Source organism: Argentina silus (assembly GCF_951799395.1).
Source record: "Argentina silus genome assembly, chromosome: 1".
Lineage (NCBI taxonomy): Eukaryota > Metazoa > Chordata > Actinopteri > Argentiniformes > Argentinidae > Argentina > Argentina silus.
Genome location: NC_139655.1, coordinates 17,016,287 through 17,033,531, shown reverse-complemented (window position 1 = coordinate 17,033,531; position 17,245 = coordinate 17,016,287). Strand labels below are relative to the sequence as shown.

General features: G+C 40.8%; 1 protein-coding gene across 2 annotated transcripts; it reads right to left on the bottom strand.

Annotated features, from left to right (window-relative positions):
• Positions 1-5,211: 5,211 nt before the first annotated feature.
• On the bottom strand, positions 5,212-9,449 carry plvapa (plasmalemma vesicle associated protein a). 2 transcript variants are annotated; one of them, XM_083684262.1, is made up of 6 exons: positions 8,783-9,449; positions 8,299-8,365; positions 6,950-7,656; positions 6,420-6,540; positions 6,026-6,083; positions 5,212-5,541 (listed from the first exon to the last, which is right to left on the bottom strand). In XM_083684262.1, exons 1-6 carry the CDS (start codon positions 9,170-9,172, stop codon positions 5,523-5,525), a joined length of 1,362 nt encoding a protein of 453 aa, XP_083540388.1. In that variant the 5' UTR covers positions 9,173-9,449; the 3' UTR covers positions 5,212-5,522. The 2 variants fall into 2 exon arrangements, with proteins under 2 accessions (XP_083540388.1, XP_083540389.1); XM_083684263.1 differs by lacking the exons at positions 5,212-5,541; positions 6,026-6,083 and adding an exon at positions 6,665-6,739 and having other exon boundaries at positions 6,415-6,540.
• Positions 9,450-17,245: the final 7,796 nt, after the last annotated feature.

The following is a 17,245-nucleotide window of genomic DNA, read 5'->3' as shown; positions in this document are numbered from 1 at the left end:
CCTTTATGAGACATGCCAGTCATATGTTGGTACATAATGTACATTTCATTTTTAGGGAGCAAGTAATTAGATTTTCTCAGTATTAATTATTCATTCACATTACTCCTGTTTGTGTCATGAACCAGAGGTGGCAAGAAGAAGGTGTAACAGGCTCTCTCTGTAGCTTACCTGGAAGGCCTCTTGTACTCTAGACTAGAGAAGGGGTGACCTGCACAAGGATAGTAGGTCTACTTTTATTTCATGTTGCTCATCAAAGACCAAACACAGCTAGGGCTGTCAATGTCATACATCACAGGAGCCAATTGTTGGCCTGAGCTGATTTTGTCATCATTACGTCATAGGTATCAAGAAAGTGTAAAGGAGTCTTTGAGACAGACCCACTGGGCCTGTCATATGGGTGGCTGGGCCTGTATGTCATACAGCTTGTGGTGGCTCTAAAAAGTCCCCTTAAAACCCACTAGGGGGCACCAACTTCTGGAGGATCCCACTCAATTGCTGTACCTCTGGTTCTGCAGTCGTGAACCAGAGGTGGCCGTTAGGGACCAGTAGTGGACAGAAGTGTGAGAAGGACAGAGGCATTACGCTGCCCAGAATCATAAACATTCATAAAGCAGATATGCCTCAAACAGGTATGACATCTGTAATTTAGTTCATTTTCTGCCTACAGAAAATGAACTGATGAATCAGTCTAATCCTGGCCCTTTGCAGGATGAGGACTGGGACACATGGGTAGAGCCAATGAATTGACAGTTTTGATCAGCTGAACCAACAAGAGTCTTTAGGTCACAGTTACTTGCTACTTTTCAACCTACCTTTGTGACACAGGGTGTAGGACAAAGGACAGGATATCCTGGTGAGGAGCCAGGCTGCTACCTTTCACCTCTAACCTCCTCCAGGGAACACAGGGTGAGGGGTCAGACATAGATCACTGGCCATGCTTGGCTGAGTAAATTACCTGTGATCCCTGTCTCTCCCTGCTCTACCCAAAAGTAATGGGACAGATTTATCAAATGTCCAAATTAAGCACTCATATTTTGTATTTGATGGACAATCCTTTGCATGCAATAACTGCCTGAAGTCTGCGACCCATTGACCCCATCATACGCCAAGTATCTTCTCTGGTGATGCTCTGCCAGGCCTGTACTGCAACCATCTTTAGTTGTTGTTTGTTTTGAGGTCTTTTTGCTTAAAATCTTCCCATCAGGAAATGAAATGCATGTTCAATTAGATTTAAATCTGAAGATTGACTTGGCCAGTCAAGACCTTTCCACTTTTTAGCTCTGGAAAACTAGCAACTGGTCCTATGAATTTGGAGGCATTTGCTTGCACTCGAGCAGAGAAGATGTTTCTGTACACTTCAGAATACATTCTGCTGCTGCCATCAGCAGTTACAATCATCAATTAAGACAAGTTGGCAAGTTCTAGTGGTAGCTATACATGCCCAAACCATAGCACCCCCTGCACCATGTTTCACAGATGAGGTGGTATGCTGTAAATCCCTTTTTTCTCCAAATTTCCCTCTTGCAATCACTCTGGTCCATGATAATATTAATCTTATCTGTCCACAATAGCTTTTTCCAGACCTCTGCAGGCTAGTTAGTTACTTTTTTAGCAAACTGTAACCTGACCATCCTTTTTGAGGATAACTAGTGGTTTGCACCTTGCAGTGAAGTGTCTGTAATTTGGCTGGTAATGTGTTCTGCAGATGGTAGGATCTGTGGGACAGTTATTTTATTTTTTTTCTTAATTATGGTGAGAAATCTTTGATGGAAGTCTCGCTTGGCCTACCAGCCCATTTGTGAATGCTGAGCTCACCAGAGCTTTTGTTTCTTTTTAATGATGTTCCAAACTGTTGATTTTGGCAAGCCTAAAGTTTTGGTTATGTTTCAGATTTTTCAGCCTAATAATAGCTTCCTTGACTTTCATTAACACCTCTTTGGTCCTCATGTTGACAGACACCAATGGCAAACTCCTAACGCAAATCCAAATCCTAGAATCAATACTACACATTGACAGCTTTCTTATACCTGCACAAATGATTTGACCTCACTTACCAGAAACACCTGTCAAGCCAATTGTCACATTGCTTTTGGGTACCCTAAAATAGGGGGACTATGCATAAAAAGTGTTATAATTTCTGAATAGTGAAACCAATATGTACACGAAAGAAGAAAAAATGCTTCACTGTCCCTTTACTTATGCAGGGAACTGTATTTCAAATGCAAATGTGGTGGTCATTGTGGTGCCAGACACAAACACATTTGTTGAGGGGTACAGACCAATATGAGTGGGGTGATTTAAACATATATACCCCAAGGTTGACCCCTTCAAGTGAATGACCTTACCAATCTCTGCATCATATCATTCTTCTCTTGTAAAGAGGCCAAGGTGATACCAGGTTCGACAGCTACAATCCATGGACACCATCATCATTGAGGCCCATTATTTCCTCCCAGCTGCTTTTACTGTTTACCTCCAGCTCAAGTATCAACAAGAGAAAGGGCTTTCCCCCCCTAATGTTTTTACCAGTCTGGTGACCATGGGACAGAAGGGACCGGGAAAATAGGAAGTACAATTACCACTCATGGTCAAGAGGGAACGTTAGTGGCCAGAGACAATAGGGGTCATAGTTCTACAATCCTGCTTAGTAAGGAGGTAGTAATAATAAGCCCTTCCTGCTTTAGGGTGTGACAGGGAGACGTGGCCTCTCGGGGCCCTGAGTTCCATAGCCCCTAAAGAACCTAGTAAATCAAGCATTCTTAGGTATTAGTAGTGTGGCTCCATACTGCCTTGTGTAGACAGGCAATGACCTAATTGGCCGAAATACCTGGAGGTGCACAATAACAAATTACTTGTATGTGATGGTTGAAAACATGTGTATGTACAGTGGCTTTGGAAAGTATTCAGACCCCTTCACTTTTTCCATATTTTGTTGTGTTATAGACTCAATTTAAAATGGATTATATTGACATTTTTTTGCCATCAATCCACACACAATATCCTATAAGGACAAAGCGTATGCAAATTGAAATACAGAAATACCTAATTTACATAAGTATTCAGACCCTTTTCTCTGACACTCTTAAAATTTGCTCAGATGCAAAAATGTCGTCAACAAGTTACTCAACAAGTTTAATTGAGTCCATTTTATTGCAAGGATAATAGTTCATGTGATTTTGGAATGAATATCTTTGTTTTTATAGGGTCTCTGATTTGCATAGGAATCAATTACACACTGTGTAGACCAGGTTGTCATTACAAACAGAGCAAATGGAGAGGAACACAACTGCTCAGGAATGCTACCATGAGACCTGGGGAAACTTACACAAATCTACAATGTTGAATGGCGGAGAGGAAAAAGCACAGTTGATGGGACAACATCATCTCAGTGACTCTACAAAATGTATATATAACCAATTGGTCAAAAGTAATCCCTTAATTGAAAATAGTCTATCTCTCATCCATAATTGGGTTTGCAACAATGCATTCAAGTCATTATGGGGTATTATGTGTGGATTAATGGCAAAAAAATTTAATCAATTTTAAATTGAGTATATAACACAACAAAATGTGGAAAAAGTGAAGAGGTCTGAATATTTTCTGAAGCCACTGTGGAAGTAAAAGTGCAGAGGAAGTACAAGCAGAGGATGCCTCTAGCTACAGCCTGTTACACACTAAATCATTTTGACATAGATTTAATGTTCGCATAGCAAGATGTTTGAAAGTTTGGGACATTCATTCTAAGAGCATCAGGGAGCACAATTTGTTTTATGTGAAATGTTCATCACAAGCTCCTGTTGTTCATATGACATCTGTACCTGTGTGTGCCCTTTGAGAAAGAACACATCAGGAACACACCACTGTGAAATCACTTTGGCTGCTCCAAAAACATTTTTAGATAGCAAAAGAATTTTCACTTTGGGAACTTGTCCCAAACCCCATGTTCCCCCCAATTATATAGGCAATGGAAAACTGTATTAACCTTGAAAAGTTTGTATACTAGCAGCATTATTGGTTTAGGACTAGTGCAGTGAACTGACATGAACTGTAAGAACATTGGCACTGTGTTGATGTCTCTGTCGCAGACATGGTCCCCTGAATCAAGCTAAGAGGATGGAAAGAGGCAATGTTGTCTTCTGGCTCGGTGTGCAAAAGTGGATTCAGACCAGACCGGACCACCGACATACAATCCCCTCTTGGCTTCTCTTACTGTAAGCTAACACAAATGTTCTAATTGGAAAAACACTTGATGTTAAACAAAGGATATCCTTTAGACAGGATAGAGGTTTCCCTTACTGAACTCTACTATTTATTAATTGGCGTCTAGTCAATCCACTTTAATTTTGTTATTCTGTAATAGTTTGTTACCTTTGGCATTCTCCCCAACAGGATGTTTGTTATCAACATGTTGGGTTGTTGCACTGCTTTACTTTGCAATCAATACCGACTGCAGTTTGTGTCAGTCACATTTTACATTTTGATTCAGGAAAAGGCTGTACAATTTGAATAGAATGATAACCTGTGAATTGTATGTACTGTATGAGTAGTTTTCAATATTAATTTATTTTCCAGATATGAATTTAGATGAAATTGACCCTGACCCTTGACCCACAAACATCTGCATATCACCATGTCATTCAAACATCAATGCTCAACCCATTGAGTAACAATACTGTTTTAGACTGATAAAGTTTGTGTTTGTATTATGGGACAAGGGGTTGCTTGGGTGCTATTTCCAACTGTTTATATCCCATAGACGTAACAATAACAATAGAAAACATTGTTTGGTGGCCAAGGCTATTTTAACGCCACTTTTTGGGAAAGGACATAATGAAGTCTTGATGGATAACTTCATCCTTCCCTCCCTCAATGTTTTCATTAGACTTTCATGTTAAGTGCATGGAAATCCGTGGCCAACCCAGAGGGTATTGTTCAAATTTGGTCTGTATACACCGGTGTTTGTACCTCTCCCTCCCATCTGCCCCCATTGGCCTGTTGACAGGTTGACAGATAAACATAAACATCTCAGTTGGATCAAATGGTTTTCTAGTAAATGGTGTATGAAATATTACAAGAGGGAGGAGGTGGCGCCTGTGGAACAATTGCCCTCACAATGGGTGACGTAAATGGGGACAAACAATAATGTTCGTCTTAGATGGAGTAGCCTAAATCTAAAATCAGAGGTGTAAGATTTAAAATAATAAATTGGACAATGAAGTTGTTTTTAATAAAAGTATATACAATGAATACATCATATTAACGACAACTTATTTAGACTTTGCTCTGACTAGATCAACATACTCAAATAAAATACATTCATGGCTGGTTATGACGAAGAAATTCTAAAAAGTGCAAATGTTGAATACTAGTAGCAGACCCTCTTATGATATACTACAATGTAGCTTCTAGTGGTGAAAAATAAAATAAAAAATCATACATAGTATATTGACATACGAGAACTCAATATGAGGAGTTATAAAATATTGGTTTTGTAGATGGAGCAGAATGTATCATTTCATGGATTACCCGGATGGATTATCACTGAAGAAAAAAAAAAAAAAAAGGAATTGTTGTTCAGATCAACGTCACACATATTGCATCAGCCTTTTCTTTATGTATTGTCAGTCAGCCACTGAAGTTGAATTAGGTCTTTGACATGCTCAAAACCAACACTTGATCATGTTTTATCTTAAATTGCTATTCTTAACCTGTGTAGAAACAATGTAAGTATTGTAGTAGCAACCTTGTATTAACATGTTATACATAGTAATCTAGCAATTGCGTCATAATAGTTATACTAAGTAATGGAGTTTAATTTTTTTTTATATACAAAAGTTAAATAGGAACTCTTAATATTACCAAAAAACGCCTTACTCCATTACAATATATAAATACAATGTTGTTAGTTTATTAATTACATTGTTACTACACAGAGTGTCTGATTTAGACTAATTAACAGGTATAAATACAGTGTTACAGACTTATTTAAGGGTATGATCAGCATGGGGTTTTGTACTGTACTCACTCTGAGCCAGAGGGGTTGGAATAGCGCGCCAGGTCTCGTAGGTGTTGTTCGATAGGGTCTATTGGAACAACAAAACAACAATTAATCATTGACCTTCAACAAAGAACAGAGTATAGGAATAAAGTGATTAAGCCTATTCAACGTCATTGAGTTTTACTTAAGATGTAGTTGTTTGTTCCGCCCATCCCTGGTCCATTCATCCTTCCTCCAGCTGATGATGACAGGCTTGATCCAGCCCCACCCATACCAGCTGAACTTGACCCTGTGCTGCCAATTCCTGTGTTGCCAAATCCTGTGTTGCCCATTCCTGGTGAACCCAACCCACCTGTAGACCCCACCCCAGTTCCACTCCATGTGTTGTCAAATCCCATCTTAGTTGAGCCTGGCTTCTTACCTATTCGTAGCCCACCAACCCCTGTGCTACTGGGTCCTGTTGAGCCTATCCCTCGAGTATTTGTTATTTTGGGGAAAGTGATTGATGCTCCAGGGAACTGTCCAGGCTTAGGTGCAGCAGGCTGAAACATAATGAGAGATGTCAATAATGCATACCATTAATGTTTACAGATGTGACAAAAGGGCTGTAAAAAATGACAATATAACACATTTATATGATACATACAAATTCTATTGAATAAATACCTATCTAGTGCAGGATGATTATGCTGTGGCCAGGGAAGTAGTGGATAAAAAGGTGGGTAACCCCTGAAATCCAGTCTATAACACCAATGCTAACAATGTCAATGTCATGGAGCAGGTGGATAAAGACAGTTCACCATCAAAACAGGTCCATAAATGTGTTAAATGGTTTTATACTACACTACATTTTCTAAATAAAAAATTAATTGACAAAAGAGTAGGTACTTTTATATAGTCATGTATTAGTTGTAAGCCCAGCCCAAAACCACACAGCAGCTCTTCCCTTACCCTAGGGACACAGTTAGCCAGGGACGCGTTGAGACTCTTGATCTTGAAGTTGAGGATGTTGATCTCCACCTCCTTCACCTTGAGCACTGACCCCTGCAGCTCCTTGTCACCGTGCAACCTCTTCTGTTCCATCAGCAGCTTCTCAATTTCCTTGTCGTGCTTCTCCTTGGTTCTCTGCTGCATCTGGCTGTGCTCCCAGGCCATGGCGCTGCGGTTTTTGCTGCACCATTTGTAGTCCTCATCTAGCCGGCTGTTCTCCACGTGCAGAAGGCTGCTGCGGTCCTGGATCTTTGACACATCATTGCTCACCTCGTTCAAGTAGCGTTGGAACTTGTTTTCCACCTCTCGGGATAGGCTGGTGCAGTTGTTGCGGATCTGCTCCAGGTGGTCATGTTGCTTCTCACAGGTAAGCTGGAATGAGAAGACCCGGGGGAACAGGGAGTCAATCTTCTCCAGAAAGGCCTTGGTGACGTTGGAGATGCCGCCCAAAGACTGGACAAAGTCCTCCTTGCACTTCCTCCTGTAGGCCTCCAGCTGATTCTTGAGGGAGGCCTTGTCCCTCCTCAGGCCGATGTTCTCCAGGTTGTGGTTGTTTCGCTCCTTGACCGTGTTCTCCATCTCCATCCTCATCAGCTGGACCGTGTGGGTAAAGTTGGTCTCAACTATTTTCAGTTTGTCTTGCAGATACAGGACCTGGTTGTTGTCGCCTGTAAAAGTTTAACAAAACATTTCTTCAGAGATCTTTGATTCTACTTTGACACCAAGAATGGATCTAATCTCGCTGAAAGTTATTGCTGCTTTTCATGACCCTTTGCTTTATTCTACAGTCCCATGTTGACCAAGTATTCACTTAATAACTACATGATATAACAGTGTAACTACATTATTATTACTACCTAGTAACTACTCCGTTGTCATAAATACCAGAAAGTAGCCTACCAATTGTTAACTAGAAGCTACCAATTTTGGTAAAAACAATTCCCAGAAAGTACCATTCGTAACAAATGAATTACTTAGTAAATACCAGTGGTAATAAAACTGTAAAATAAAGCATTACTCAATGGATTATTCATGTTCTCTTACAGCATGTTCTGTCATCTGGTTTTTGAAGGATCCAGATAATCTCTCCTAAAATCATTATGATATTGAAATGATGTTACCAGTTTGATTCACAATGAATCAATGTAGAATGATTTGTTGACCATTTCTATATAAAATACATGCTTTAGAAATGAACAGAACCTGCTTGTTCTTGTCCACAGAAACAGTTGGAGGAAATCTGTGAAAAAGGATGAAATGGAGTGGAGTGGAAGTTGGAACATGGAGAAGTAATTTAAAAAATGTCTTACCGCATGGGGTCACGGGGCAGCCACTGCGTGATGTCTGTAATATTCTCTTCTCCATTTCATACTGACCCTACGAATTTTCAACAATGAAATAAAGGCATTACTTTATTCTCCAAATAGCAGTAGTCAATTTAGTTGGTGTGTTCAGAGTTTTTTTTTCACATCTGATTTGATGTGCTTTATCCTGTCTTATCATTGAACATAATACACAAAATAGATTATTATTTTTTTTTTTTATATCTAAACAAATGTATAGATCCGTAGGAAAGTCAGCAACAACTTAACAAAATGTCTGCTCTTGTAATAGTTTTTTTTTGTATTTTTGCACATTTGATGAGCAACTAGAAAAAGCACAGACACCCCACTACTGTATATGCACTATATCCCTCTATTTAGTTCAATATTAAATAAACTAAGACACACCACCATTTATCTCAAAACTATTTAAAATGATGCATGCTTTTCAAATAACAACCTCAGCTCTTACCAGCTTTGTATTGAGAGTCCTAATAGTTGTGGCGGAGATGTTGGACAGGTGGCGCATTTTTAACAGGTCCCTGTTGTTGCGTTGGTTCTCTGTCAGGGTGACATTCAGGAGGCGCGTAAGGTTGCTGGTCTTCTGCTTGAGGGCCACGTTGTCCATGGAGAGGCGATTGAAGCTCTGCTCTAGGTCCTGGATGCGCATCTCGGCTGCCGAGTCCTGGGACTTCCCATAGACCAAGAAGAGCACCAAGCTGACGATGATGAGTGACTGGATGAGTGAGGAGAAGAAGAAGACAATGCGCATGTAGTAGCCACAGCTCTTGCCCCGTGGTTTGTGGATCTTTGTCTTGGCCTCCAGCCCGAACTTTGCCTGAGAGTAGCTGCTGTTGTACATAGCTGTGTATAGCAACAGAGGTACAGTACAGTACTAAACCCTAATTAGAATCAGCCAAGCCCCGTTCAAATGGGGTCCACTCTAAACCAAAAGGATGTTATAATCAAAGCACTATGCAGCTCCAAAAGTCTCCTTTAAATTAAATACCTGATAAGATAAGGTTAAATTTTCAGGCAAGCCACCAAGTCCAGTCCCTGATAGTGTTGTGGTTTTGAGAAAGTAGACTTCCCTCTTCTGATCTACAGTTCCAAAAAAGTGACAGCGTAAACACTGTACAGCTCCAGACGTTTCCTCTCCAGAGTGTAATATCGTGCAAGAAGATAAGATTGTGTCTGAGGTGTAAAGACAGTGTGGAGTTTATAAATGCTATGCCACACTTCCCATTCTGGGACTCCTTCCTGGCCCCCTCCCTCTGGCCCTGAACATCATGCCAGGGGTTAACACAACATCACGCACACACACATGCACTTGCACACATGTAGGTACACACATATGCACACGCATTCACACACGCACACACGCACACAAGTACACACACAAACACACAAGTAGGGGCCGGTTCAAAACCATACCATATTGATTCCACTCCTGCCCCCCTGCAATGCCAACCTCCCCTTTGTTTGACAACATTTGACTTGAATAATGGGAATACTGTAATATCCTCATATTCTTGAGGAGTAGGTACTGTACATGTACTGTATGTGGCCTGCCATACTTTTGACACTTATAGGTTCCTCTATAAATAACAAATTAATGTTTGCTTTGACCAGGGTTGGGGTCAATTTAATGCAGGCATGAGAAAGTGAACAATAATTAAAATTCATTAAAGACAAAAAATCCCAACATGGAGTTGCAAATTGTCTTGTAAATTGGCTAAGCATAATTGGTTCTATTGGTTCTATTTCTACACTGGCTCTTACTATTCATACCTTTATAAACTATTCATACCCACATAAAATGACAGGTTGCAAAGACCCCATGTAGACATGAGGTAATTTCCAAGAAATCCCATCTTTATGAGCATCATAAACATGGTTTCCGGTGCAAAGGCACCAGTTGTGAAGTGACAGGACAATAGCACATGTTGTTCCACAGACACTCTCATCCAGTATTTGAGCCAGCGGCTCTTTGATGCTGTGTGTCTCAACCCAACTTGATGACGTGGGCAACTGACAGTCATAGGAGGCCTTTAAACAAGGGAGCAGAGGGAACGCCAGCGCTTTCCCTGCCAGCCATTGTTGCTGTGCCAACCCCTATCTGAAGAGGAAGCAGTAATTCATGGACATATTCTAGATGGGCCAAATTCCTAATTGCAATCAGAACAGTTCTCGGATAAATCTGGGAAACAAAAGCAGGATATCAGGGAAAAATACAGACACATACACAAAATGTTTACTCCACTGAGGATGGACTTGACTGTTTATCTTTATCCCAAACAGCCAGTTCTGGTGGATGCTTGCTGTCAGAATAGCTTTGGGTTTTGGGGTTCAAATGTTGGACATAATTCATCTATGACATGTCAGTTCACACACAATGAAATGTGTGTTCATTTATCAGTTGTAGTATGCTCGACACAGGCTGACATACCTTATATTGGAAATCACAATATGTTTAAGGTATGGTTCACACAATGTCTGGGTATACTTTTACTTACTTTTCACCCTTTAACTTACACCTATCCAGTTCTAAAACCTCTGGGTGGCAGGTAAAAAAGGGCTGAATGTAGGAGTTGGACCCCTTTCTCCATCTACCAGGTCTGTTCCACTTATGTCAATAACCTGCACTGCCTCCTTGTGGTGAGAGGAGTAACAACTGCAACCAATGTTCCCTATTCCATTGCTTACATCAGACAAATTACTTTTATTTTCAATAATGGTTTGTAGCCCACCAGAATAGGAATTCTTGAAAGAGAAAGAGGTAAATATTAACAAAGCATGAGCATATATAAAGATTGAAGATTGAAGGAAAAAAACAACACAAAATTATATAGTAAAAGGTTGTTCTTTACTTATTCATGGGTTGTCTTATTTAGATCAGATTATTTGTTGTGAATAAATGATGGCCTGAACCACAGATCTTCTACAGCGCTGAATAATTTAACCAGAAGTTCCCTAAAAACATGAAAAATGTTTATCCTCAAGACAGTCCATGTGAGTAATTCTTTTTCAAAAGAGGTCGATTGTAGGCTTTCCCAAAACATGCTACTCATACATGCTCAAGAGGAGCCGGTAGTCCACAGAAACACAATATTTGCCTACAGTGGAGTTACCAAGCCCCACCTATTACAAGACTAACTATGTTATTCCTTTTCATTCCAGCAGTCGGAGACATACACTTGACTTCCACAGTCATTTTATCCATACACTGTTACAAACAGATATTTCCATACAAACAGATATTTCCAAAGTTTGGGATGTAACTCATATTAAATGGCAGATATAGATCTAACAATAGAGAAATTGGAGGACAGGCTCATTGTAATGCATGGAACGGAATCAGGAATGTTATCAAACATGTGTGTTTGATACCATTCCTCATTATGTTCCATATATTACAATGAGACCGTCCTCCGATTTCTACCCCCACCAGCCTCCACTGGTATCTAAATAGCACTTGATATATAATCAGCAGGTGTACATTTTTTGTTATTCTGTTGAGCCAGGAAGGTCTCCCCTCCCCTATAGTTATGTTCAGCAATTGCTTACTTGTTGAGATCTGGATACCCTTATAACTGCAGTGTGCTGTATCAGGTCCTCACAAGTCCATTAGAAGAATAGGATCCCTGTAGATATAAGAGCCACAAAGGGCACGGGGAGAGTAGTATATGCCTTCCCTGCAAACAAAATTACTTCCTCTGCTGGTCAGCTAAGGTCCTTAGGATGTTGGCAAGAGGACATCCCTATGACGTCCCTATGACGTCCCTAGGACGCAGTTTGTAGACTTAACTCTCCATGTCCTCAGGACGTCACTTAAGACCACATTGGTATGTCACTATAGGGACCTTATCAGGACTATCCTGAAACCATATTAGGACGTTCTCAGGACCAAAATGAAACATACCCAGGAGGTCACTATAGGGACCATATCAGGACCATATTGGAACCATATTGGGACCTTCTCAGGATCAAAATGTAACATCTCCAGGAAGTCACTACAAGGACCTTATCAGGATCATACTGGAACCATAATGGGACATTGTCAGGACCATATCAGAAAGTTATTGGGACATTCTCAGGACCATGCAGGAACCTTAGTGGGACGTTCTCTGGTCATAATGTCTAAATAATCTTAATTTTACATTTTGTTCTTCAGTAAGCAATAGATTATAGTATAATAGTGTTTTTAACACATTATGTGCATTGAATACAGGAACAACACAAATGAAATGAAAGTGAAATAAAATAATAAATGAAAATAGTACATGAAATAATTTATTATCAAAGACAAAATAAAGCAATTGTATGAAATATATAAGAACAGTTATGAACAGGAATCAAATGTATAAACAAAGTTTGGAAGAAAAACAAGTTTGAAATGTACAATGTTTGAAATGTATGCAACAAGAACAAAAATAAACCAAAAGAATACTTCAAGATGTTTTCAATAAGTATAAATTGTGTAGTACATGTATGAATTCAATAAAATGTTGTCTATTCAACACCAAAAATATCAAAGTACAAAACAATATATTGTTACAAAATGCATTAGATTGGTTTTGCCAGTGATCAATGTGGTGGTGGGAGAAAAGAAAACAATCAATATATTACTATCAGTATATCAATGGTGGGGGGACAATCTAAATGATATTAGAACATACTAAAGAAATTACACAACAAAAAATAACAATTTGCAACCTGTTCGGCAAGTTGACCAAGAGGTGTGTGAGAGAGAGAAAGAGAGGCATAGTTTTCACATCAAGGTGAGTCTTTCTCTGGGGAGAAATCGATAGAAAAAGAGAAACATTTTTTACAAATTTGGCTGCTGACACAGGCTAGTCAAAATGCACCAAATAAATCAAACTGTACTTCTACAAACTTGATAGGTCCTGTACAAGGTAATCAGGTACTGCTTTTGTGGTGTGCTCCTTTGTTCTGTTGCGGTTAAGGCTTGAAAGGTGAATTCTGGGAAAGCACAGCTCAACCAATTGCTCAAGCCTTATTTATTTTATTCAAACTTCAATGGGGCACTATCAGTTCAAACGATGGGACCAAGCTATTTGACTTCCTGCTCAAAATCTCTAGTAAGGATCTGTGGTAATTCTTAAAAGGCAGCTGAAAAATATTTTGTAGCCTACTTAGTTTGATTTAGAAGGTTATTTAGCTTATTTTCACATAGAAGTTACTTCAACGTGGGAAACCAGGGCTGATGCTCATCAAAGTTTGATTCATTGTGCTTTGTGGTCCTGTGTCTCTGTCTGCAACCTATTACATGGTACCAGGAGTGGGATTCTACATCCAAAAGCAGTGATTATGCATTTGAAGTCCTTTTTTGCTAGACATGGCATCCCAGGGACCTGTTAGTCTCCTTGTGTTCTAGTCTGCCTGGTCTGGCGTCAGCAACAGTACAGCAACACATTTGAATGAGGCCTTGCAGTTAAACGAGTGACAAAGACTGTACTATTGCAAAGTGCTTCCACCATTGGCAGCTCAGGACCTGCACCTCATTGATATACAGTCAGAACTGAGGATGGGACTGTGTACCTGCATAACAGGCAGGGGTTGTTGAAGAATGGTGAGTCAGTTCAAGCTCGGCAGGACATGGAAATAATGCCTAAAATAATGCTATAACGGAAATTGACGCTTCTACAACCAATGTACAGGTTAACAACACTGCTGCACAGACCACTGACACTCCCGAAGTATCTGAGACAGTACCTCAGACGCTGCAAAGGTCCCAGCAGTCCAGCAGGCCCCCAGACAGATTTAGCGTCAAATGGTGACTACATTGCAGACTGGATAATGAATAATGGTGTATGTTTGGATATGGTGTCTTTAATGGACAGGATTTGTATATTAGTGATGTTGTGTATGAAATATGTAAATAAAAAAAAAGGATATGTATTGATATGTTTACGACAGTGAACTTTACGACGGTGCTGGGCATATGTACTGCCAGGGCTGATGCTCATTAAAGTTTGATTAACCTATTACATTCAATGTACTGTAAAGGTTTCTGGCTGAGGCTGCCATGGCTACTTATTCAGACCAAAAAAAATAAATAAAAAAAAAATAAAGAATAGCGGTACACATTGTGCTGCTGCAAGGTTGTGATAAGACTACTGTATTCATACAGACTAGAGACAGTTTGTATACTGTATGCATATTTCAAATCATTCCTTAGGGCTAAGAGCTGTTGTAAGACATGGTGGTGGGTTGTGGGGATTGGTTTCCATTAAATACTTTAACTCTCATCAGAAGTGTTCTGTGAGAAAGAATACTGATGACTCCCCAGGCTTAATCCCCCCCCCCCCCCCCCCCCCCCCCCACACTCTGACAGATGTTTTCCTTTGAATGGAACAAAAGGCCCCTGTTTTTGTTACCAGGTTTGCCCATTCCTTTGGGGTCAGAGGTCATCTGGTCTCGGAGAGAAGCTGTCCTGGCAGGTCAAATGGTTTGATAGCCGTTGGAGTACGATGAAAATGTTCTTGTCACGCAACCGTGACAGCCATTATTAGTTTATGTTGAGAGCCTACTCTCCGTATGCTGTTGTGCTTGAGCTTGAGAGCACATTTACCAACAACCAGGAATTATGAGGGTTGCCTCAGAGATTGGACAGTGTTGTTATTTCTAAGGCTTATGGGGGAATTCTGATTTGTCGTTGGAGTGCTCACCATTGCTAGGCACCGAACTATGTGGACAACTTCCCTGGATCCTTTTCATTGAAGCAACCTACAACTATTCCAACAAACAAGCTTCTTGTGGGGAGGTCCTATGAGGGAAAAATATGGGATACATGAAATGACAGCAAACACATATAAGTTAGGCCAGGATCCTCTGCTCTCTACTGTCACCTGTTTATCAGTCAGCTGGTTTGATCTGCAGTAATGTGATGGAACCGCACTGCTACTCTGTGCTGTAATGACTCAAAGATCTAATTCCTGGCTTTTAGAGGGTGAAACTCCCTCGGACCATAATACCTTGTGTGAGTGACTGTGTTAATGACAAATATCAGGTTCCACTTACAGAGAGCCTTGCATGTAGACATCAATTAGGCCATGCTACCACAGGATGAGCTCTCTCTCTGTGTGTGTGTGTGTGTGTGTGTGTGTGTGTGTGTGTGTATGTGTGTGTGTGTGTGTGTCTGTGTGTGTGTGTGTGTGTGTGTGTGTGTGTGTGTGTGTGTGTGTGTGTGTGTGTGTGTGTGTGTGTGTGTGTCATGTTTACGCCTGGCTGTCGGCTCAGTGTCAATGGAGCTTGGCAGACGTCATTTGCAGTCTTGGCTTACTGGACCCTTCACCGGGTGCAACCACATTCCTAACTAGTGTGGTTCAAAGGCCAAGACACCCCACCACCAATGCACGCACATGCACGCCCGCCCACCCGCGCACACGCCCGCACGCACGCCCGCACGCACGCCCGCACGCACGCACACACACAATATTCTTCAGACCACAGATACACTAGACAGCAAGTATAGATAATCATGAGGCCTTTTCAAATGAAGAGAAGGGCCTGATTTGAAGGAGGTTGAAGGAGAACCCAACTGTTTCAATATCCTACATCCTCCCATCCCCCTCAAAACATACTCCCACACACATTCACAGAGATCCATTATTTGGGAAACCCTAATCTTGACCAACAATAGAGGTGACAATCAACAGACAGGCCTAATTAAAGGAACTTTTGTTCAGCATAAAACACACCTCTGATGATCCATTAGTCACACAATGGACAGGACAATGCTACACTGTGACACACACACACACACACACACACACACACACACACACACACACACACACACACACACACACACACACACACACACAGAGCCTGGCAGAAGGATTTTGACTTGGGAATTTATTTTGAATTATCTACATTAAGCAAAAATTAGGTGAGTGAGCTTTAGAAACAAAATATACATTTCTGTCACCCTCTTTCTCCAAATACCGCAGCAATATGTCAGTGATCAGATTCATTACATGTTTCTCAACACTAAACCAGGATTATTTTTATTCTCTCCTCCCCTTCTTTCTTTATCTGCGGGTGACCCTGGGCTTAACAACGCAGGGGTGTGAAGTCAGTTTGACCTTTTGGGCTAACCTCGAACACAAATCACCATGTGCTTCACAAAGCCAAGATAGAGGACCTTTTGTGAGATGGCATGGCAATGGCCGAAATGTTCTCTGTGGCACAATGATATAATATATGCCATTCAGTTGACGCTTTTATCCAAACAACTTACATTGCAGTGAGTGCATAATATATATATTTTTTCAATATATATGGTCCCAGCGGGAATCAAACACACAACCTTAGCATTGTTAACATCATGCTGTACCAACTGAGCCACAGAGGACCATGAGATGGGGCTTAAGTAGACTATCTGTGAAATAGGGACTTAGATCAAAGTGTAATTTGCCAGTCAGTAATGTTCTGAACATTTTTTGAGAGGGATTCAGCTGTCATAACCTGTAGGAAAAGAGTAAACAAATATGGAAATGGTAAATTTGTCAAAAAGTAAAACAATCTAGCTCAAATGTGGTGGGAGATGAGACTAAAACATGATAACAACATGTCTTATCTATTTGTTGAAGGGCATTAAGGTTATTTGGCGTTGTATAGGTTAACTTTGGACGTGTGCTTTGAGTCAGGCCTTGGGGTCATGCCTCTCTCTGAGGAGAGCAAACCTCCACATTCTTCCTCTGTGTGTGTGTGCTCAGCCCCACAGCCCACTCTCTCTGCTCTTTGACTCCAATGTCCATATAAGGTGCCTGGTGCCATGGCAACCGCAGGGCTTGAATAGCAGTGTCAAATCCCTGAGCACACACACATGCCCCCCCTCCCCACACACTCCCTCCCTCTCTTGCTCCCCCTTGCTTGCTCTCTCTCAAACACACACACACACACACAC

Excerpts from the sequence above, each read along its gene's own strand:
- plvapa (XM_083684262.1), bottom strand. The coding sequence starts at position 9,172 with ATGTACAACAGCAGCTACTCTCAGGCAAAGTTCGGGCTGGAGGCCAAG. Across the intron at positions 6,541-6,949 it reads TGGCTAACTGTGTCCCTAGG|CCTGCTGCACCTAAGCCTGG; the intron begins GTAAGGGAAGAG and ends ATTATGTTTCAG. Across the intron at positions 6,084-6,419 it reads GGTTGGTGGGCTACGAATAG|ACCCTATCGAACAACACCTA; the intron begins GTAAGAAGCCAG and ends TTGTTCCAATAG.